This window comes from Heteronotia binoei, chromosome 4 (genome assembly GCF_032191835.1).
Source record: "Heteronotia binoei isolate CCM8104 ecotype False Entrance Well chromosome 4, APGP_CSIRO_Hbin_v1, whole genome shotgun sequence".
Classification (NCBI taxonomy): Eukaryota; Metazoa; Chordata; class Lepidosauria; order Squamata; family Gekkonidae; genus Heteronotia; species Heteronotia binoei.
In genome coordinates this window covers 85,490,443-85,514,656 of record NC_083226.1, presented here as the reverse complement: position 1 = coordinate 85,514,656, position 24,214 = coordinate 85,490,443, and the positions used below count along the sequence as shown (strand labels likewise).

At 40.4% G+C, this 24,214-nt stretch overlaps 1 protein-coding gene across 1 annotated transcript in view; it reads right to left on the bottom strand.

Moving 5' to 3' along the window:
- Positions 1–10,958: 10,958 nt before the first annotated feature.
- SYK (spleen associated tyrosine kinase) overlaps positions 10,959–24,214 on the bottom strand; it is a 59,749-nt gene continuing 46,493 nt past the window's right edge. Inside the window, exons 8-14 of the mRNA XM_060235493.1 lie at positions 20,661–20,745; positions 18,624–18,801; positions 17,510–17,719; positions 15,327–15,513; positions 14,346–14,486; positions 13,878–13,990; positions 10,959–11,337 (exon numbers count right to left, since the gene is read on the bottom strand). Of these exons, the coding sequence (XP_060091476.1) occupies positions 11,265–11,337; positions 13,878–13,990; positions 14,346–14,486; positions 15,327–15,513; positions 17,510–17,719; positions 18,624–18,801; positions 20,661–20,745 (987 nt within the window). The 3' untranslated portion in view covers positions 10,959–11,264. The remainder of the gene's footprint in view (positions 11,338–13,877; positions 13,991–14,345; positions 14,487–15,326; positions 15,514–17,509; positions 17,720–18,623; positions 18,802–20,660; positions 20,746–24,214) is intronic.

Genomic DNA, 24,214 nt, shown 5'->3' with positions numbered 1-24,214 from the left:
GCAATGATGCAGATATCATCATGGATGCAGATATTCTCCTAATTGTCCATGCTTTCCCCAACAGTATGGGCTAACCCAAAGATAGATGCAATGGAGTCTAACAGGAGTAAGTACCAACAAAGAAGCACTTCTGAGAGAATAATAGTTTTTCAAATTTTGTTCCAGATGTGTTTTTAAGATATCTTCATAACTTTTTGGCTTTCTCCATCATTTTGTTGGTCTTCTGCTTTCAGACCATGTGTTCTCCTCTCATCCTGTGTGTCTCTCTCTCAGCACCTCTCTTCCATGATGTCTGACTAAGGCTTCCCAAAGGACAGGGCTTTTTCCCCAAAGGAGAAGATTCTAATAGCCTTTCCTTGAATACATGGAGCTCCTCCAAGCTACTGTTCTGGGTTACCTCTGTTAATAGGAATCACCCCCCACTGCTACCTTGGCAGACTAGAATTTAGAAGTCATTTTTTTTTGGGGGGGGGGAGGGGACTGATCCTTGATAAGTACTTTTTGACAAGCCTACTTGTGAAAATAGTTTCTTGGAATGCAGCTTTCCACATTCAGTTTGCAAGGTGATTTTATCCTTACTAAAATACCTAGAGTGAAATGTCATATCATCCCCCCTCCCCAACACACCATCAAATGGACATCTGCAGAGGTTCTGTCAGAGTTTTCCTTTTGTATATCTCAACAGGCACATGTAGGGCTTTCTTGGTAGAAAAAGCCCAGCAGGAATTCTTTTTCATATTAAGCCACACTCCTGATGTCATTGTTTCACATAGGGCTTTTTTGTAGAAAAAGCCGAGCAGGAATTCATTAGCATATTAGGCCACACCCCCTGACACCAAGCCAGCAGGAACCGCATTCCTGTGTTTTCCTGCTCAAAAAAAGCCCTGGGCACTGTTATTTCGTTGATTCCAAAAGAAGATAGAGATGTCATGAATGTAAAAAATTATAGAGCAATTTCACTATTAAATAATGATTATAAAATATATACAAGAATATTGGCAGAATGGCTTAAACATCATTTGATAAATTTTATAAAGGAGGATCAAGCGGGGTTTCTTCCCAAAGGCAAATAAGAGACAATATTAGAACTGTTGTAAATATCGTGGAATATTATGAAAGGCATCCAGAAAAGGAAGTTGCATTATTCTTTGCGGATGCAGAGTTTAAATTTGATAATTTAAACTGGGACTTTATGTTTGCAATAATTGAAAAAATGGAGTTGGGGGGAAAAACTTTATAAGGATGATAAAAGCAATATATACTGAACAACGTGCAAGGCTATGTATAAATGCAGATCTTACAGAAGATATGATAATTAGCAAAGGTACAAGACAAGGCTGTCCACTTTGCCCACTGTTGTTTATAATGACTCTTGAAATCTTACTGATGCAAATCCAAGAAGACAAAGAAATAGAAGGATTAAAAGTAAAAGGATTTACTTATAAATATAGGGCATTTGCAGATAATATAATGTTTAAAAATGAAAATCCCATACAAATAACACCTTTGTTGCTAGTTAAAATACAAGAATATGGAGAACTGGCGGGACTTTATATTAATAAAGAAAAATCAAAACTTCTATGTAAAAATATGCAAATAAGCAAACAAAAGGAACTGCAGAAGCTAACGAGTTGTGAAGTTACCTCTAAGGTAAAATATTTGGGTGTGGAGATAATGAAGAATATTGATTTGTTTAAAAACAATTATGAGAAGCTATGGCGTAAAATGGATGAAGATATGATAAAATGGAATAAACTTAATTTGTCATTGCTTGGTAGAATAGTTGCAATTAAGATGAATATTCTGCCAAGAATAATGTATTTGTTTCAAACTATTCCGATTGTGAAAGACAGTAAACAATTTAATAAATGGCAAAGGAAAATTTCAGAGTTTGTGTGGGCTGGGAAGAAACCAAGGATCAAAATGAAAATTTTAACAGATGCAAAAGAGAGAGGAGGATTCGAAGTACCAGATTTAAAACTATATCATGAAGCAGTTTGTTTAGTGTGGAGAAAAGAATGGGTGACGCTGTTAAACAAAAAACTCTTAGCGTTGGAAGGTCATGGAAATAAATTTGGCTGGCACGCTTATATGTACTATGGGAAAAAAAAGAGGGATGGTTTTTTCTCTCACTATTATATAAGAAACAATTTGCTAAATATATGGATGAAATATAAGAAATATGGGGATGATAGAAAATCGTTATGGATAGTGCCAGCAGAAGTAATAAAAATAACAGCTGAGACGGGTGAAGAAAAGTGGTTGTTATATAATCAACTATTAAAAATACAAAGTGGCAAAATAGAACTGAAAACTGCTGAAGAGTTGAATAATAAATATGACTGGTTCCAAATGCAACAAATAAAGAGCTTGGTGGAAAATGATATTAAAACTGAAGGAATAAGAAAAGAGCAAACAGAAATGGAAAAAGTTCTGCTTGGAGATAATGAAAAATTAATTTCAAAATTATATAAATTACTCTTAAAATGGTCTACAGAAGATGAAGTAGTGAAATCTCAAATGATTAAGTGGGCAATTAATGTAAATAAAGAAAACCAGATGGAAACTTGGGAATATTTGTGAAAGGATTCTATAAGGCTTTCGACGTGTCATAGTATTAAAGAGAACTGTTTTAAAATGATGTATAGACAGTATATGACTCCTAAAAAGATGGCAAATATGAACAATAAGATGCCAGATAAATGTTGGAAATGTAAAAAACATGAAGGTTCTTTCTACCATATGTCGTGAACCTGTGAAAGAGCAAAAAAAGTATTGGCAGATGATTCAACAAGAAATTTCTAGGATCTTGGGATACGAATTTAAGAAAGTTGCAGAGACTTTTCTGTTGGGATTACAAATGGAAAAATTTCCAAAAGAAGATAGAACTATAATTTGGTACTTGCTTTCAGCTGCTAGGACATTGTATGCGCAGTTGTGGAAACAAGAAAAAATACAAAAAAAATGGGATTGGATTGTAAAATTATGACATGGAGTGAAATGGAGAAATTAACAAGAATTTTAAGAGACTATGACTTAGAAGTTTTTAAGATGGAGTGGAAAAAGTTTTGAAGATATGTAGAAAAAGAGTGGAAAATTAAAGGACATTGGACAATTTTTGATAATGATTAAGTCTTAGAAGAAGAATATTAATCTTTGTTTTTATTAGTTAAGGGTACCTTTAAATATTAGTATTTTAAGTAAATAACACCGGCGGGGGTCAAGTAACAGGGGGAGGGGTGGTTAGAAAGTAATATATGGGATAGATAAAAAGTTATTAATGATGCAAGAAATAGATATTGTTACCATATGTTACTAAATAAAATTGTTTTTTAAAAAGCCCTGGGCACATGCAAAATAAAGACTTGAGATGTAGGAGGTCTGTCAAAGCTTCACATCTGGCAGGAGTTGGTTAAAATTCTTGATTTGTTTCAGCTTCCATTTGGTCACTATTTCTTCCCATTTAGCCTTTTTCCAACTCAGACTTCTATTTTATTTATGCAGAGCTTTTATATGCAACCTATCCAGAGTCTCCCTCAATATTGTTCACCACTAAAACTGCTACAATGCTAAAATAAGAACTTAAAGGACAGTAAGACAGGTGCCAGGCAAACCTCAAGGGAGAAGGCATTCTGAAGACCACTCTGGCTGCCATCTGCCTCGCCTATATACAGGTGTGGGCAAAGAAAGCAGCCTTGGTATGAGGATCTTAACTGGCTGGTTGTGCAATATGGGAGGAAGAAGTCCCTCAGGCACCCCAGCACCAAGCTCTACTGATAACCAGCATTTTTAATTGTATCTGGAAATAACATTGCAACCATAGAATCATAGAGTTGGAAGGGACCTCCAGGGTCATTTCGTCCAACCCCCTGCACAATGCAGGAAACTCACAAACGCCTCCCCCTAAATCCACAAGATCCTCATTGCTGTCAAATGGCCATCTAGCCTCTGTTTAAAAACCTCCAAGGAAGGAGAGCCCGCCACCTCCGGAGGAAGCCTGTTCCACTGAGGAACCGCTCTAACAGTCAGGAAGTTCTTCCTAATGTTGAGCCGGAAACTCTTTTGATTTAATTTCAACTCATTGGTTCGGTCCTACCTTCTGGGGCCATAGAAAACAATTCCACACCATCCTCTATATGACAGCCCTTCAAGTACTTGAAGATGGTGATCATATCACCTCTCAGCTGCCTCCTCTCCAGACTAAATATGCCCATCTTCTTCAACCTTTCTTCATAAGACTTGGTCTCCAGACCCCTCACCATCTTCATCACCCTCCTCTGGACCCACTCCAGCTTGTCTATATCCTTCTTAAAATGTGGTGCCCAAAACTGAACACAATACTCTAGGTGAGGTCTTACCAGAACAGAGTAAAGCAATACCATCACTACATGTGATCTGGACACTATACTTCTGATACATCCAAAAATTTGCATTTACCAGTACACATCTTTTAGCATAGGAGAGATAACATTCCTGCATTCCAGACCCTGACTCCAGGCTGGCCACTGCATTTTGATCAAATAAAGTTTCTGGACAGTTATCAAAGGCAGGTCCATGTAAAGCACTTTACAGTAACCCATCCTGGACATGGTCAGAATGTATATCACTGTGAGCAGATCATGCTTTTCAAAGAGCAGCTAAACCTGATAAAAAGTGCTGGGAGCCATGAAAGAGGTTTAAGCCTCCAACTATAGGACAGGATCCAGCAGCATTTCCCAGACAATCAACCTGCTCCTTTAGGAGAGTGCAACACCATTCATGGTTCAGTTACTAGCATCACCAGCTAAAGGAAAAGAACCTTGAATGACCATCCCCAGAGCTGACATTTCTGAGCAAAATGAGCTATTTCCTCCAGAAAGGATGGATCTAAACAGATTGGTGCCTTCTCATCCCTCCTCATGGATATGCATGCATAGATACATTCATCATGCAGTGGACAGAGTGTGGCATGGAGAGTAAACAGTGGGGACAGATTGAAAGCTGAGCTCCCATGACTGCTACCTGCTTTCGAACAGGATATCATGGACTGAGCATTCTTGCATGATATACCTACTGCCACTCTGAAATTTCCTTTATGCAAATACACATTTTCATGCACTATATAATATTCTGAAGGTAGATTCTATGTAAATTAATGGTTTCATAATAGATGTGCTTGCTTTTTTGAATGCTAGATAGATAGATCAGTTAATGTTTCTAAAATATTTCCGCCCCCACCCCCTCCCTTTATTTCATTTTAGTACTCTACCAGTCTGATCCAATGCATGTCAGCTCATAAGGATGTTATGTGTCTGCGGTACTAAAATCCTATGCCTGCACTGCACACTAGGGAATAAGCTCCATTGAAGCCAAAGGAACTTACTGGTGACTAAAAACACTTGTGATTGTACTGCAGTCTGTTGGTATGTTTTGGCTGGGGAATGAGAGAAACATTTGCACCTGTGCTTTATAGAAAGAAAACAACATTCTTAATTTGATCTCTAGTAATTGCAATACTTTAGCTGAAAGTTTGGAGCCTGAAAACTAATTTTTAAAATAAAGCAAAAATGAAACTTAGAAGTGACAATATATGTTCAAAGTGTGCCATCTGTTGGTCATACTTGCTTTTTACATTTTACTTGGCACAATTGCAACTAGATTATAATTTATTATTAACACCAATTATTGTTGTGGAAAGTGCTGTCAAGTCACAGCCGGTTTTATGGTAACTCTGTAGGGGTTTCAAAGCAAGAGATGAACAGAGGCAGTTATCTATTTCTGTGCAGCAACCCTGGACTTCCTTGGTGGTCTCACATCCAAATACTAAGCTAGGACTGACCCTACGTAGCTTTTCAAGATCTGATGAGCTCTGGCTAGCCAGGGCCATCCAGGCCAGGGCAAAACACCAATTACAGTGCTGAAATAATGGATTCATAATGGATGCTGCAGTGCTTATTTATCTACCTGATCAATTTAGACACTAGCAATTGTGACTAAAACACTCGTTCTTGTTTTGTGCATTTGGAATTTGAAAAGTTAGAACAGTAGTTTTCAATAAATTTACTGAAACTTTATTAAAGAGCGAGAGAGAGATCCAGTCACTTGGGGTTTGTTTGAATGGGATTCTTCTGACTTGAGATGCCCTCAATTGTCATGCTGATAACTGACAAAATTATCAGCACTATTAAACAATTTAAAGGAAAAAATTGGCAACCCCCCCCCCTCCAAACTGAACCACATGACCTATCCAATCCTAGGACACTACTTGGTGAAGAAAACTGAGAATTTTCACTTGTGCATTTGAAACATAAGATCCAGATAGTAGTATTAAACCCAGTTGCTAACCACCATACAACACAGTATCAACTGAATACAAAATGATTACTCCCTCCCTCATGTCTATTCAGAGTAACAAAGCCTAGAACTCAGCCTCTCTGGAGGATAAAAGAGAAACAGTAGGAAGCAGATGACATGCACCTCTTCTTCCCAGTTGCTTTAAGTGCAGCCACTTTAACTCTTTGGCATGTAATATAACACAAAAGGCAAGGGTATCAGTCAGAGCTGAACAAGCCAGAGACTTCTGCACTTGCTTTGGTTCTGAAACCCTGAAGTTCTATCAACTGAGATCTTAAGGCCATACAAAGTGTCTAATCCTTTGTTTTAGAATGGGCCTTCTGGGTGAGATTCTCACTTCCCTACTAGGGAAATACACATACTGTTCCTATAGCAGCAGAACACATATCTCCCCTTTTTGTGCAAATGTCAGAAGCATAAAAAAAGAAGAAAAGTGAGTCACTCATGTTTCCTGTGTGGCTGTTTCTGCACAGTGTCTGAAGTGGAAACAGTTCTTCGGACAGCAGCAATAGCAACTCCTTCTGTGACTTCTGGCAACATCCATATCATGAATAACCCATCTCCGCAGTCTGTAAGCAAGGGAGTGGATGCTTGCCAGTGAGGGAGAAAACACTATAGCCCCAAGAATGACTCCTCTTTACCCCATCCCTTCATGGCTCTCATGTACTACATACTGCTTGAACAATCCTCCCTTCATCAACAGGTAGTAGCAATGTTTACCACATGAAGTAAGGAAGTACTGTCCTTGTTGTCCATTAATTACCAACATTAGGCTCCATCATACAATGGAGAGTATACCTACCTAGACATTCTACTCCTATTATTGGTTCTGCTGAACTAGATACAAATACTGAATGAAATTCCCTACATGGGATGGCAAGATACAGCTGTAATGCCTATATTATTTACCACCACTGATTTAACTGCCAAATGATAACACTATTATTATTATTATTAGTTTATTTATATTCTGTCCATTCCTCCATTGAGGGCTCAGAGCGGAGGAGGAATTCTGTTGCATGAGAAATGGAGGAGCACTAAGATGGTTGCATTCCCTTTATCCTGCGCTAACAAAGCCATGTTCAAGATTTTCTGTTCCTTGGCTCCATCATCAACCAAAAGGGAGACTGTAACCAAGAAATCAGAAATAGATTGAGACAGGTAGGAGACAGGAAATCTAGGTCTCGATTCATTCCAGGTGGATGCATTGTCTTGGCTTCATTATCAGTTGCAAATCAGCAGTCTTTCTATTTTCCCTTGACAATAGCACCTGGGTTTCCTGTCTCATTACCAATGCTGATTTCTCCAAGCCTACAACGTCTGCATATCACAGCAAATCCAATCATACCTTCTATTGCCATCTGCCTGCTGAAGTCATTTGGCATCTGTAATCACTCCACTTTCCAGTATATTGGACAGAGGGACTCACATTCTAGCTGTATGAAGTGAGCAGTGACTCACAAAAGCTCATACCCTACCACAAATTTTGTTAGTCTTTAAAGGTACTACTGATTTACTCTTTTATACTGCTATAGACAGACAAACATGGCTAACCATCTTGATATTTTGGCTGCTGGCTCAGCCCAAAAACCTGAGGGAAGGAAAACTAAAGTCTAGGATCTTATTAATATGTTTGATAAAATATTTTTTCATATAGCTAAGACCGACCATTCACATAGTTAAGACAGGTATACAAATTCCATGTGCTAGGTTCTGTTTATGTGTGCCTCAGAAGTTTTGCTAATATTCATTTACTATGTAAATATTAATCATTATATATAAAAAGTGGCTTTAAGCCCCTCTCTAAACGTTATAGGTATTTGTTTTTTCAGTGAAAAACGATAAAAATATCTATAGCTACAATTTCTGAGAAAGGTATAAACATAGCAAAATGTTATTTCAGTTCTGCCTATTCATTTCCAAAATCAAAGAAAACAACACACCAAATAGCCTTTAAATTTTTAGAAAATAGATAAAATATAACATTTATACATTTAAAAAATATGTTGATTTGAAAAACAAAGAAGTATTTCCGTAATATAATTTAGGTTCTTGCTATTTCTATGTTTGCAAGACAGGGAATAGGATTGCAAGGATTCCTGAGGTGCAATTAAGAGAATAAACTTTTGACAGCTATATAAGAACATGTGATCACAGCCAGTTTGCCCTCTTAATCAATAGACTGCATGTATTTCAGCCCACTATACCTGATCCCCTCATCTGATGAAGTGTGCTTAGAGAGCACACAAAAGCTTACGTTCTGAATAAGACTTGGTTGGTCTTAAAGGTGCATATTGACTCCTGCTTTGTTCAACCAAACATGCAGTCATTTATTCAGAATGTTGAGTGGGAGACTCTGGGGACCCCTAGATGGATATACTGTTGCTATAGAGCAACACTTAAGCTCTTGCTTTTCAGGAACCTCCTGCTCTATCATCATCAGCCCATAAATCCATTTGGTTCCGGTAGTGGAAAGAGAAGGAAATTCAGAAGTGCTTCTTTCCCCAGCCAGTGTATATAACACTTAAGGCAGGCTATGAAGGCCCATTTAAATATTATGAGCTATTCTGGGGTCTACTGAAAAAGTACTGCTGTGCAGTGAGTGCTCCTGCTGCATTTATCAGCTCAATGACATCCAGCTTCTCCATGCCAGTTCTACTTTACTCCTGAAATGCGAAATGACTGCTGAGGACCAGTGTGTAGTCTGATAGATGTGCACAGTATGGGACTTTCAAAATATTACACCCACTGTAGCCTCTCTGCTAGGCCTATACTGTTTAATGACATGCTAAGAAGTACAGATTGCAGAGCTCCATTACGGCTTGTGGTTATGGATAGGCCCATAGCCAGAAAATTTCAGTTGCGGTGGGAGGGGGCCAGGGAATAAAATTTTAGGTGCAGGGGCCATGGGGCCCAAAATGATGTCACAAACTAAAAATAAAACTAAAAATAAAAAAGGTCCAGCAGAGAAAGCTGGGGATGCCCTCGGAGTTGTCCTCACCTTCCAAGAGGCCCCTAAAAGAAAACTAGCAAATGATGGAAGGGAGCCAATGGCGGTGCTGTGGGATGAAAGCAAGATGAAGTGGGGTGCCAACCAGAGCCAGCCCTAGGGTGTGGGGCACCCCAGGCAGGCTTGCCGCCCTGTGCCCCCTGCAGCCCTCTGCTGCCCACCCTCGCCTCTCACCTTGGCCAGCTGCTGCTTGCTGCTGCCGCTGCAGCAACTCCAGGGCACCACAAGTGAGTATGGCAGTGAGGCAGCAAGAGCGGTGGCGAGAGCAGCGGTGGTGGTGAGAGCAGGGCGGCCACCTCTCCCTTCACTTTCTTTTCCCGCCTTGGCTTTGGGTGATCTGCAGCTCCTCACTAGAAAACTTCAGCAAAAGAAGGGACCATACAGGTGGAAGGGGGACAGTTTGGGTGAAGCAGCCTGCCCCCTGCCCCCCCCTCCATAGCTACGGACCTGTGGATACTAGTGAGGTAAGTACTAGAAAGGTACATCTGGTTTTCCTAACTGTAAAGGTGATTTTAATTACATAAACTAACACTGAGGATATTGTGGAAAATGGACCATTAAATAATATGGGATAGCACTATGCTTCTGTAGAATAAGCTCAGTGTGGAGAAAATTTAATGAGACAGAGACTGAGGCATGACTCTTGCTTAATATATGAAAATATGTATGACAACAGCATAGTGCAGTTATTAAAATGTCAAACTAGGATCTGGGAGACACAGGTTCAATCTCCAGCCCGCCATGACAATTGATGAATGACCTTTGTTCAGTCATGCTCTTTCAGCTTAACCAACTTCACATGGTACTTATGAGGATAAACTGGATAGTATAGAACAAATGTACACCTGATAGCCAGTTTGGTGTAGTGGTTAAGTGTGCGGACTCTTATCTGGGAGAACCGGGTTTGATTCCCCACTCCTCCACTTGCACCTGCTGGCATGGCCTTGGGTCAGCCATAGCTCTGGCAGAGGTTGTCCTTGAAAAGGCAGCTGCTGTGAGAGCCCTCTCCAGCCCCACCCACCTCACAGGGTGTTTGTTGTGAAGAAGGGAGATAAAGGAGATTGTGAGCCGCTCTGAGACTCTTCGGAGTGGAGGGCGGGATATAAATCCAATATCTTCTTCTTCAATATCTTCTGATAAAAATGCATTAATGAAAATGCATTAATAACCCAGTGATGATATTCTAAAGCCAAGCTAGGTAAGGATCAAAATAGGTGAGGTGGTAGATATACAACCGAAACCTTTCAGCATTTCTTAAAATGCTAACAGAAGCTGGATGAAAGTATAATATGGATTGGGCAATAATGCGAGTGGGGGGAATGAGTGTGTAACTCTTCCCCTCCTACCATGTAGCCCCCCCACTCTCCCACTGCTGTGGGAAAAGGAAAAAAAGATTCCCCCGAGAGGCTAATAACATTGGGGGGGGGGCGCATTTCTTCCTGTTCTGAACAAGAAGAAACTGGTATGATTGACATTTCATTTAGTATGGTCCTTAATTGGAAAAAGATTACAAGTTCAGTTTTGGTTCAAAAGCAGACCCTGCCTGGAGAATCATGAGGGAAGTCTGAAAGTGGAGAACCATTATGAAAGTCTCTGAAAACAATGCTCCTTAACATTCACAGTGAAGACCTTCTAATACTTCTATAGATATTGTACTAAAAGCTGGAAAATTAAGAGGATAAAAATATAACAAATGGCCAAAGAGCAAGTGGAATCAAACATTTAAAAATACTTTTGATGTAAAAAAAAAATCTTGTCTGAAAAACAGCCAAGGCAAAAATGGTTGCATAGCAAAGCTATGTTGCTGCTGCTGGAGCGAAGCACCATCAAGAGAGTCATTTTGAAAGGCAAAATCCCTTGCTGTTATCTTTCACTGTGGTATCTTCTTTCACAAAGGACATCAATCTGAGTCACAATATTCTCACTGGGCAATTTCATAGTGGTACTGGCGCAGCTTGAGCTCCACTGCAGAAAATCCAGGCCGATCATCAGCACTACAAAAGAAAAACAAATATTTTTGTAGGGACTTTATGCTTTTGACCTTTTCATTTAAGGTCTGATTCCTTGCTAGTATAGGCTGAGGCAGTTTTCAATCTTTGCTGATTACATTACTGGCACCAGCATTTACTGACAAGGATTTTCAAGGCTTGTTATTCATTTACTACACACCAACAAGTGTCTTATGATTTACTTTAACCAGGGCTTTTTTTGAGCAGGAACACACAGGAACGCAGTTCCAGCTGGCTTTGTGTCAGGGGTGTGGCCTAATATTCAAATGACGCCCTGGTGGGCTTTTCCTACAAAAAAGCCCTATGTGAAACAATGGTGATGTCAGGGAGTATGGCCTAATATGCAAATGAGTTCCTGCTGGGCTTTTTCTACAAAAATCCCTGACTTTAACTCTTCCAATAGCAGAAGGAACTGCTAGGCAAAAGTTCTACAGTAAGAATGACATGTTTTGGAAACACTGGAAATGGATTCTGACCATAATGCCCAAAGCATGCTGTTTAATTTAAAGCAGAAGGGGGGGGGGGAATCCTCATCAGCAGTGTCAATCACATTCAGGAATCCCTCGATGGCAGACAACACACAAATCCAGCTATGAGTCTTGAACCAATTGCTAGTATGGAAACAGCCATTGCTACCTCTCCAAATCCACTCTCAGCAAAGAGGAAACAGCAAAGAAGTTGGGCAATTGAAGAAAGATGATAACCAGGGTGCTCCACACTTCTTGCCAATCTTCTTCTTTTATCCTTTCTTGTACATGTTTGTGCTACTTCTTTGGACAGGTTGTCAACTTCACCTTATCATTAGCCAACAAAATTTTGCATAGCTAAGACAATAAACCAGGGATAGCCTCCTCTCTTTTTTGTAAAGTGAATTCAATAAAAATGGCCTTTAGGTGGTATTATACATCTATGCTCTCTTTCTCTCTCTCTCCCCCTTGCTGTCACTTTCTCACTCTCCCCTTCGCTTTAAGAACATAAGAGAAGCCATGTTGGATCAGGCCAATGGCCCATCCAGTCCAATACTCTGTGTCACACAGTGACCAAAAAAATTATATATATATCAACACACACACACATATACACACATTGTGGCTAATAGCCACTGATGGACCTCTGCTCCATATTTTTATCTAACCCCCTCTTGAAGCTGGCTATGCTTGTAGCCACCACCACCTCCTGTGGCAGTGAATTCCACATGTTAATCATCCTTTGGGTGAAGAAGTACTTCCTTTTATCCGTTTTAACCCGACTACTCAGCAATTTCAACAAATGCCCATGAGTTCTTGTATTGGGAGAAAGGGAGAAAAGTACTTCTTTCTCTACTTTCTCCATCCCATGCATAATCTTGTAAACCTCTATCATGTCACCCCGCAGTCGACGTTTCTCCAAGCTAAAGAGCCCCAACCGTTTCAACCTTTCTTAATAGGGAAAGTGTTCCAACCCTTTAATCATTCTAGTTGTCCTTTTCTGCACTTTTTCCAATGCTATAATATCCTTTTTGAGGTGTGGTGACCAGAATTGTACACAGTATTCCAAATGAGACCGCACCATTGATTTATACAGGGGCATTATGATACTGGCTGATTTGTTTTCAATTCCTTTCCTAATAATTCCCAGCATGGCGTTGACCTTTTTTATTGCAATCGCACACTGTCTTGACGTTTTCAGTGAGTTATCTACCACAACCCCAAGATCTCTCTCTTGGTCAGTCTCTGCCAGTTCACACCCCATCAACTTGTATTTGTAGCTGGGATTTTGGCCCCAATGTGCATTACTTTGCACTTGGCCACATTGAACCTCAAGCTTTCTGGAAGTCAAGGTAAACAACATCTATTGGGTCTCCTTTGTCCACATGTTTATTCACTCCCTCAAAGAACTGTAACAGGTTAGTGAGGCAAGATCTTCCCTTACAGAATCCATGCTGAGTCTTCCTCAATAACTCGTGTTCATCAATGTGCCTACTCATTCTGTCCTTGATAATGGTTTCTACCATCTTTCCTGGTATTGAAGTCAGACTGACTGGCCTGTAATTCGACGGATCTCCTCTGGAACCCTTTTTAAAGATGGGGGTGACATTTGCTACCTTCCAGTCCTCAGGAAAGGAGGCAGATTTCAATGAAAGATTACATATTTTTGTCAGAAGATCCACAAGTTCAACTCTTTCAGAACTCTTGGATGTATGCCATCTGGACCAGGTGACTTATTAGTTTTTAATTTGTCTATCAGTTGTAGGACCTCCTCTCTTGTCACCTCAATCTGACTCCGGTCTTTCAATACCCATTCCAAAATAAGTGGTTCTGGAGCAGGCTTTCTCGCTCTCCGCATCGCACTCTCCTGCTTTCTCACTCTTGCTGCTCTCTCTTGTGTGCTCTCTCTCTCTCCCTTTCCTCAGATCCTGCTGGCCATATTAAAAGGGCCCTACGGGGGGTGGGGTTAAATAGAGTGGCCTGGGCCCCACCGTAGTGACGGGTCTAGTTGTAGTCTAACAAGCCAATATTTTAAAGAAGATACATGATTATACTCACTTATATGTCCAACACAATTTCATCAAGTCATAGATCTCAACTGGGCAAGCTGGTGGACATTCCATTCGCTCACCTCTTTCAATCATCTGAGAAACTTCGCCTCCTTTCATGCCCTGTGACAGGTACATTTATCATAGGCACAGGTATCAAAATGGTATTTTTTTGTTCTCAGCAGCAATAGGAACATCACAGTTTCAGGTTCATTTTGCCTCAGAGTATATAATATATATATAATCAATAATCAGAGCTATAATCAATAGTTTTAGATTACCTTCTTTGCTAATAAATCTATTGCCAAACTACATTACACATGCAACCCTAAAAGCACTTTCCAGGGAACAGAGTTCTTCCTTTGAACAAATAGGACTGACTTCTGAGTAGACCTGTTTAGAATTGCTCACTATTTTTCAGTTTTAAGTGTGTACTTCGGAATTATAGAGGGAAATTTAATGAAGATACCTAACCCACCTTGTATGGCTTTTGTCCGTAGGAAAAAGCTTCCCACATTAATACACCAAAGCTCCAAACATCACTCTTGCTAGAAAATTTGAAGAAATTAATACATTCTGGAGCATACCACTTGACAGGCCATTTCCCATAACGTTCTGCCTATGATGATTCAGAAACAAAAGATGACAATATTAGTCATATAAAATAAACACATTTGTATGTATGAGGCTTTTAAAATCTACTTTTTCCTTGAAGGTTTAAAGAAAAAGTCCATATACCTACTGGATAATCAGGATGGGTGGGCCCAATTTTCACAGTACAGCACCATGCTTTGAGCTGATCTTCTCAATTAGGGCCAAGATGCCAGAGTCAACTGAATTGTTAGAAGAAACTTAGCATATAGATCCTTTTCCATATAGATTCAGGAAACTGCTTTGGCTACCCTGTTAGATTATCTATGCCTATCTAGAGAAAGGGAGAGTATGTTCCTCTTTGTCCTCCTAGATCTCTCATCAATCTTTGATACCATTAGGCATGGTATCCTTTCAGCCTGTCTTGTCAGGTTGAGTCTGGAAGGCTTGGAATTGAGTAGGTGATCCTTGGGGACTTCTGATCTGCCATGTGGCCATTATTTATTTATTTTAGGCATTTATATGCTACCTTTCCACTGCAATAAGTCCCCAATCAGGGTTGCAGTGCTGAGGAAGGGGGAATATGTACTGTGTTTTAATCCCAAATAACAGGAACCCAGGTGAGTCACAAAAGTAATAAGTTTTTTATAGCTGGAAAAAGTACAGCAGTATCACAGAATTATAACAGCCAGCAGATTAACAACATCCATCCAAAAGGCCCATACTCCAAAGCTTCAACAAACTGCTAAAACCATAAGAGTTCAAAAAGCCCCCTTGCAACATTTATGGAACTGCAATAAAGGCAAAGTCCACAGTAACAACTAATCATGACCTTGTGATAAAGCTGAGTCCAGATCTGAAATATTACCTTATAATAATCATTAGAGCCAAGAGCTTTTGAAAGTCCAAAGTCACTGATTTTGGCATAATGTTGTGTAACCAGTAGCACATTCCTTGCAGCCAAATCTCTGTGTACAAAGTTGTTTTCCTCTAAGTATTTCATTCCCATGGAAACTTGATGAACCAGTTCTGTTATATTCTTTTCTGTAACATCTCTAAACAAATTATAACTGGTTAACAAACTCCACTATATTTTCTTTATACACTATATGCTTGTGTAATGTCTCTAGCAACAGTGGTAATCCAGGTGGTGACTACCAGTAACCGATGTTCCCTCTAAGCTGTGGGTAAAAATTCTACTTTGTAAGATACTGCATTAAAGTTGTGAGCTACTGCGTAAATTAGTTTACTCTAGAGTCATTTTTCCTGAGCTGAGACAAAAATGTGGAACACTGCCAAAAACAGCTACTTAGTTTTGATATCTGCCTTCCCCTCACTTCACATTAAGAGGTTTGGGCAGTGCTGGACACCCACAGGGAAGGGTGACCATGCAAAGATGGCTTGGCAGAGCCAAGCATGGTACTGGAGCAAAGAAGGGAGGAGCAGAGCATAGCAGCTGGAGCCTCTTCCTGATTCCCAGCAGGAGGTGAAGTCAGGTCCCTTATACCTCAGATGTGAAGGGGAGGTGGTTGTCCTCACCCTAGTCATCCTTCTTCTGTTAGGGTGTTGTCTTTTCCATCTACCTCTCTGCATCAATACTGAGACAAGAGCAACCCCCCACCCATCTCCTCCTTGGCCTGAGAGGGTTTAAATGGGCACTCACATCTTTGAAATGCTCCACCCCTTATAGCTTGAGTCAATCAATCCTTAAAGGCTTCTTCCTCCTCCCTCCAGCTGGGACCCCCAACCCATAATCCCTTCCATGCCAATCAGCTCACTGGTAAGGTCTCTGCTCCTTGGCTGGGTTGGGCCCTCATTCTGCCTCAACTGACATTCATGCGGAGGAGGAAGAGGAGGAGAAAGGGAAGACTTCAGATTTATACCCCACCCTTCTCTCTGAATCAGAGACTCAGAGCGGCTTTCGATCTCCTATATCTTCTCCCCCCACAACAGACACCCTGTGAGATGCGTGGCACTGAGAGGGCTCTCACAGCAGCTGCCCTTTCAAGGACAACTCCTGCGATAGCTGTGGTTAACCCAAGGCCATTCTAGCAAGTGGAGGAGTGGGGAATCAAACCCAGTTTGCCCAGATAAGAGTCCGCACACTTAACCACTTCACCAAACTGGGCTACAGAGGCTCATTACAGCTATATTTTCTAGCCAAACCTCCACTAGTTTGTGAGCCATGGGAAAGGCACCAGCCTCTGGCTGCTGTCAGGCCATGTTTCTACCACTCTGGGATGGCCCTTAGCACAACTATACAGTTTTGGGGGGCTGTTTTTTGAGATAGAGGTACCAAATCTGCAGCATAGCATTTGGTACCTCTCCTCAAAACACCTTCCAAGTTTCAAAAAGATTGTACCAGGGGGCTCAATTCTATGAGTCCCAAAAGAAGGTGCCCTTATCCTTCATTATTTCCAATGGAGGGAAGGCATTTAAAAGGTGTATGGTCCCTTTAAATATGATGGCCAGAACTCCCTTTGGAGTTCAATTATGTTTGTCACAACCTTGCTCCTGGTTCCACCCCTAATGTCTCCTGGCTCCATCTGAAAGTCTCCTTGCTCCACCCCCAAAGTCCTCAGACATTTATTGAATTGGGACCTGGCAACCCTATGCAGCTATGAATTACTGAACTCGGGAAGATGGGTTCCTGCCAAGACTGAAAACTTGATAGTTTGGGATGGGCAAGCAGGCTGCAAAAAGGAACTGTGTCCAAAGACAGGTCTTAAAAGTCAAGTACCTCCCTGTGTGCACCTTTCCAAGTAACCTAACTCTCTACCATGTTTTCTGATAGCACATTAAGTTTCATGAAAAGGAATAACTTTGGAAGTGTTACTGAATTTTATAGAATCAAATGTTTTGTATAACAAAGGGTTCTCTCAAAGCAAACTGAGCAACAACATTTGAGAAAATGTCAATTTATACAATTGATGTTGTTTCATATATCACCCACATTACATATATGTAGAGTTCATTTAGGATATTAATTTACGTAATATATTGTTTATTAAAGTTGAAAAATATAAGAAAAGGTAATGAAGGTCAACTTACTTGTGTTTTATCAAATATTTATGCAAGGGGCCAAGTTCAGCCATTTCCATTACAAGCATCCAAGACTCAGCTTCACATATACCTATCATCCGGACTATATATGGGTTATCCAGTTGCTGCATTACATTTGCTTCTCTCAGCAGTTCATCCTTTAAGGATGGATCATTACTTTCATTCTTGAGAATCTTCACGGCCACTGTCTTCTTACCCCTGCAAAAAATTAGGAACTGTAATTATATACCACATATGTAAGATATTTATATTCCACAGTTCAGTCTCTATTAGTTCAGAATTCACTATGCAACAAAGCCTAAAACCAGTAAAAAGAACAAGAAAAAAATACAGCAACAAAACTTGTAGGTAGGAAAAAGAAGCCCAGCCAGTTATAACCCACAAATACACCATAGTCATTCATCAGTAAATCTCCAAAGTTGTCTGCATCAAAACTGTCATGTAAAGACTGGCAAGGATGAAGCCACTATTTGCATTTCTGATAATGAGGGAACGAGGAGCAAGATCTCTGTAATTTATGAGTAAGGCCTATGGAAAAGGTGGACAAAAGTCCTATCTAATATTTTATCTTCGAACAGAGATGTTTTGTGGGTCATCACAGGAGAGGCAGGCTACACTTCCTAGAACTAATCTTAGGTACTGTACCCTGGTTTACATGAGAAGAAAAAGGGGGAAAAAATACAGGGAATACATCACCAAGGCACAAATTTATAACAAGGAAGAATACTACTTCCTTTACTTACTAAAAATTTTGCAATCATTTAGGTATAAAATAGATCTCTCTTCTATGTTCTGTACCAAGATTGTTATCCCCAAAACATGGTCATGAAAGCAAGTTTGACTGTATACAAAAACAGACAAAGAAAACATGCCCATTCAAGGGAAGTGTCTTCTAAGAAGCTGACAGATTAAAAGTGCTGTCCTAAGTAAAGTTTTACACTGTAAACCCTACTGAATTCAGTATGATTTCTGAATGTGTATGCCTGGAATATGGTTGCTGGACAGAGGCTTTTAAAAAAGCAAATCAGATTGGTGTGGACTTCAAAAATGTAATATGAAGAAGAATATTTGGGATGGAAGCCTATCACCATTTTCAACTTACTTTCTCATTTCATAAGTGCCTCTTTTTACAGTACCAAAGTTACCAGAGCCAAGTTCCTCATCTTCCAGAGTCAGTAGATTTCTGTCAAGAGTGACATTTTTAGCTTTCATCTCTTCTGGATCTGCATATGGACTTTCATAGACTCCAGTGTCCATGGGTAAGGCTTCCCTCTGATAGCCTATATATTGAACAAGAGAACACATTTACTGCCACACATTTTGGTAATCTGTTTTCATACGAGTCCTATTACCTCTATGTTAGCTCTGTTTCCTTCTGCAGTTCCTGTCTCCATGTCTTCTGCAGTACAGTATCTTACACTAGCACCTACCCCCCAACAATGTGGCAAGCCCCTTCTAACCTCTCTCTTACCTCATCTTTGCTCCACAGTGCCTTCCTCTTCACCTGCTGCTTTGATAGTCATTTAATGTAGATTTTACTTTTCTGGACAGAGACAGTGTCTCTTCTATGTTTTATACTGCGTCTACAATATCACTAGAGCTAAGTAGAAAATGTTAAATACTTATATCAGTAGCAAAACAAGGAAAACATTCCTTAAATGACAATCATAGACTATTTATGTACCTATGTGGAGTGTGGTAGATAAATTTTCTAATATATCCTATTAACGGAGAGAAAGCAATAACATAGAATTAACTTTGTTTTCTATTTAATCATTTGAGGTAGATAGTTATATTTGATGACAATTTTTCTTCAAAGCCTTCTTTGAGGGCTACCTAACTCTTGTCCGTCACCATAGGATGGAACCTACCACCACAGTGCAACAGTGATTAGTAAGATGTTGCCATGTGTACTGGCAGGCAAAGAGATTTTTGAAAGGTCAGAACTTACAACATCGTTCTGTAGTTTGGAATTTTAAAAGGCCTTGGTAGCCTTGACAAAGCAACTGATTTCAGATCATCAAATGATGTTGGCTGGTCTTCCACCAATGTGCCCACTGGGAAAACATCAAAACTGGCTTCTTTATCAAACCTGATCCATGGTAACTAACCTCTCAATGGTAATTCAGCAAGCTTTCACTGGCTCCGAGTTCATTTCTGTGCCCAACTCAAGGAGCTGGTGATGATTTTTAAAGCTCTTCGACATTTGAACCAAGCATACCTTAAGGACCACCTACTCCCATATGAAACTTCCTGACCACTACAAGTATCTTCTGAGGTCCTTCTTTGGGGGCCTGTCTTCTGAGGTCCTGCTTTGGGTGCCTATATATATGCTTAGACTTATATGCTGCAATAATTAAGTCAATTGATTCATGAGTTTCAATGATATAGATAACCTCACTTTCTATCCAGTTCTATCCAGTTATTCATTGGGAGCTGGACGGACAAACTTTATACAAGCTGGTTTGTATGTATGCTTACCAATGAAAATTCACATCTATATATACAATCTGGCTAAGGGCAAGCATCGTTGGATGTATATCTGATTTGTAGTTCCTAAAATGAGGATATCTGAAGGCCAAATGTCATGTTTAATTGTAATACTGGAATTCCCAATAATGCTCTTTTGCCCTAAAAAGATCTAGAAAGGATTCAATATGAATCAGAGCTGCCATGCTGAGGAAGAGTGCTTGAGTTCCTCCCCAACCATGTCATTTACCTGATCAAAAATGCAACTGGACTGTTATGGGGTCTGCCTGGGATGCAGCAGCCAAACTTTGTGGTACAACAGGATCTGGCAGAGATATTTCTTTGGGGATTAAAACTGGGGATCCAGTCAAGTTTTGAGATTCAAATAAGAGGGATTCAAAATGTTACTAATTATATAATGGAAGAAAAACTTCATAATACCAGTTAGATATAAAGCAAATCAAAGTATACGTCAGGGCACTAAACTGGGATGGCAGGTTTTCTAAGGAACAGTATATACAACAGTAATCAGAACAAAAGAAAACAGAACTTTCACTTTCCAAATAATTACATGGGATAGTGAGTCTTTCAACATCTAGTGAAAGGCACAAATTGAGTCCAGTAACAGAAGAGCAGCTTCTTTACAGAATAACAGCTTTTAACCAGGTACCTGTCTTTGCTTGTGAGAGTTCGTAAGTGTTAGATGTTGTAGGCATGGCAGTATCATCACTGTAGGCACGTGATGGTACAGGTAACTATAGCACACAAAGATAATTTTGTATTAGTTCTGCGTTATTTGGGAATTCTAGGACATAAATTAAGCAGTGAGAGATGTAGGCAAGGATTAACACACAAGAAAAGGAGCAAAGCTTACTGAAATCTTCAGGTTATTTCTTGTGTAAATATGCCAGCCAAACACACACTGCTAAGGCACAAAAGAATTTTGCAAGTACTACAGAGCATTGTCTTATGAAGGAATTAACAAATGGCTTTGTATTAATTATAACTCTCTTAAAATAATGACCTTATTTCCAAATCCTGTATCAGTCTTATACTGGAGCTACTTAATATTTTGCTTCCAATCTGTTTTATGTTTGCTTTGATTATTCTCTTTAGGATTTATGCATCATACAGTCCAGTACACAAAAATGTATGGACTTCGGAACAGTGACGTGGAACAAGTTTACATATTTAACACAACTTGAAATTACTATAATAGGCATAGGATCATCCCCTGGCCACCTTATTCTCTATTAAGCCAATCAGTTTGTGTTCCCACCTCTTGGCTTTGTTTTCTACATGGCTAAACAAAAATCTTAAAAACTTCACATGAATTATGCTTGTACATGCTGGTTTATCTAAAAACAGAAATGCCAGTGATTGGACCTGGGGCTTTCTGTACACAAAACATGTGCTTTTCCACTGTGGTTGCCAGCTAGTGGATGGCACCCGGCAGGTGACAGGGATTAGGGACATGGGAGAGGTGCCACTGCATCAACTGTGTGACATCATTTCTAGGGTGAATCTGGAAGTGATCTCACTCTCTCTAGATCTAATTTTTAAAAATTCTGCTCTGTGTATATAAGCTCTACTTTAAATGGCCTGGAATAGGATACTTGCCCAACATACATGGACAAAATTAAACTTGCAGCTGGAGTTTTAAAAAGAACTTTGCTTTCATCTCTTAATTTAGCTCTTTGTGCTAACTGTCGCACATCTCTTAATAACATTGGTTAGAACCACTGAAAAAGAATTTCTGGGGATTATTGTATAATATAGGAGGTCACTGATTGGATCTTAAATACTGAAAAGCACCTACAGTTGTGGGAGGGAAATTATCAGTCAAATACATTTTTCCTTTTTTAAAAAAAGGAAAAACAGAAAACTAAAGCTGTTTGCTAAAAAAAAAAAGTAATTAGTATTATTGGAGTATATTTCTAAAGATATCTTTATGATTTCAATAGGAAACTGAGGGAAGATACAGTACCCTGTTATATAGATGGCACAATCCTAAGCATGTATACCCAGAAGCAGGAGAATGATGTTTGAGTCCAGTGGCACCTTTAAGACCATCAAAGTTTTATTCTGGTGTAGATATGCTTTTGTGTGCATGCACACTTCTTCAGATACTCAGAATGAAACTTTGTTGGTCTTAAAGGTGCCACTGGACTCAAACTTTGTTCTGCTGCTTCAGACCAACATGCCTCCCCACCTGAATCTACCCAGAAGTAGGTCTGTTGTTATTCATTGGGTCTTATTCCCACAAAAATGTTTTTAGGATTACAGCTTAAGTTACCCTGAGCCAGTCTAAATGCCTTAAGAAATAATTTTAATCATAAGGCTTGTTAGAATTCATTAGAGTTAGCAAGATGGAAAGAGAAACTCACTGTATTCTATCCAGGGCCGGCCCTAGGGCAAATGGCGCCCCAGGCAGATGTGCTGTGCCCAGCTTCCCTTCATGGTGCCACGCCCAACTGCCCCCTCCGCTGTGCCTCCTCCTCCTTCCCCTGCCATTTCAATGCCCAGGAAAAGGCAGTTGAGTGCTGCACTTCCCGGACTCTTTAAAGACCCCCCCCCTCCAATCAGCTGATCAGCCAGTAAAAGGGCGCCAGAGACTCCTGGCTCCTATGCACTCACAATCAGTGTGGGGTTGAGTCTGGAGGTGGGCAGCAGCAATGGCAAGGACGAGCGAACTGCCAAAGGAGCAGCCACCGCTGCCTCCTCCCCCCCTTCCTTCCCATATGATCCCCCCCTTCCTTCCCATGTGATCCTCTCCCCCCTTCCTTCCCATGTGATCCACCCAGCCTCAACAGATCCCTTTGGAGTTCCTCAGAATCCTCTCTGGTTCTCACCACCCTGAACAATTTAGTGTCATCTGCAAACTTGGCCACTTCACTGCTCACTCCCAACTCCAAATCATTTATGAACAAGTTAAAGAGCATGGGACCCAGTACTGAGCCTTGGAGCACCCCACTGCTTACCGTCCTCCACTGCGAAGACTGCCCATTTATACTCACTCTCTGCTTCCTATTAATTAGCCAGTTTTTGATCCACAAGAGGACCTGTCCTTTTACTCCATGACTCTCGAGCTTACTAAGAAGCCTTTGATGGGGAACTTTATCAACCCCGTACTGATTGTGAGCATGCCAGAAGGCCGGCATAACAGCCAGGAACCTCTGGCACCTTTCACCCATCGATCAGCTCATTGGTGGGGGGAGCCTTTAAGAGCCTGGGAAGCACGGTGCTCAACCACCCCTTACTGGGCATTGAAATGGTGGGGAAGGGAGAGAGGAGGAGGTGTGGTGGATGGGAGCAGTGGGGCAATGGAAGCATTTGCCTAGGAGGTGGGCTGAATTCAGCATCCTTGCCCTGCCGGCACCCTAGGCAAATGCCTAATTTCCCTAGTGGTTGGGCCAGCCCTGATTTTATCAGTTGTTCACAGCAAAGGCAAAAATGGAAGTGAACTGTCCCAAGAAACATGCAAACATCATTCTCCTGTACAGTCCCTAAGCATTTCAGCCTGTACAGAAACCAAGAAGTGATCAACAAGTTGCCTGGGAGGTGGTAAAGTAAGCAGAGGATGGTAAATTGGAGGAGGCAAAGAACATGGCTTGAATCACCTTGGAATCAGCATGGACAGCACAGTATAAGACCAGCACAGTATAAAACAGCACACTTGTAGAGTTACCAGGCTCCAAGGCAATAAAGAAGTAGGTGACTTCAGTAAATTTTTTTTGTGTTTGAGCTGAGTGATAGTTCTTATGCAACAGCATTTGCTTGTCTTCTCAGAGTAGTGAAAGACTGCAGGTAAAATGCTAAGTTCAAAATTTTTAATGGACCTAGCTTCTGTGTTGCTAAATGCAAAATTGGTCAGCACTAAAAGCCCCAGTTAATAAATGGGAGAGGGGAAATCAGAATTTTGAATTGCAATTCTTGCTATGGCAAGCTACACTCTGCTTGGTTTAACATCACTGGACAGCTCTATATTTTATGCATCATGCTTGCCTGCTTTGTAGTACAGGGACCCCAAAGTCATATGGCAAAAGAAAATATTTTTAGCAAAGGTTTGTGCTAGCCACATTTAACATGCCTCCATGTCTCTAAAGGCAGAACGCCTCTAAAGGCTGAATACTACTTGATGGTAAGAAGAATTATTTCCAACCTTTTTGCTGCAAAGCAGAGAAAAATTATCCCAGTGAGCAGAAATTCTGATCAAAGCTTGTC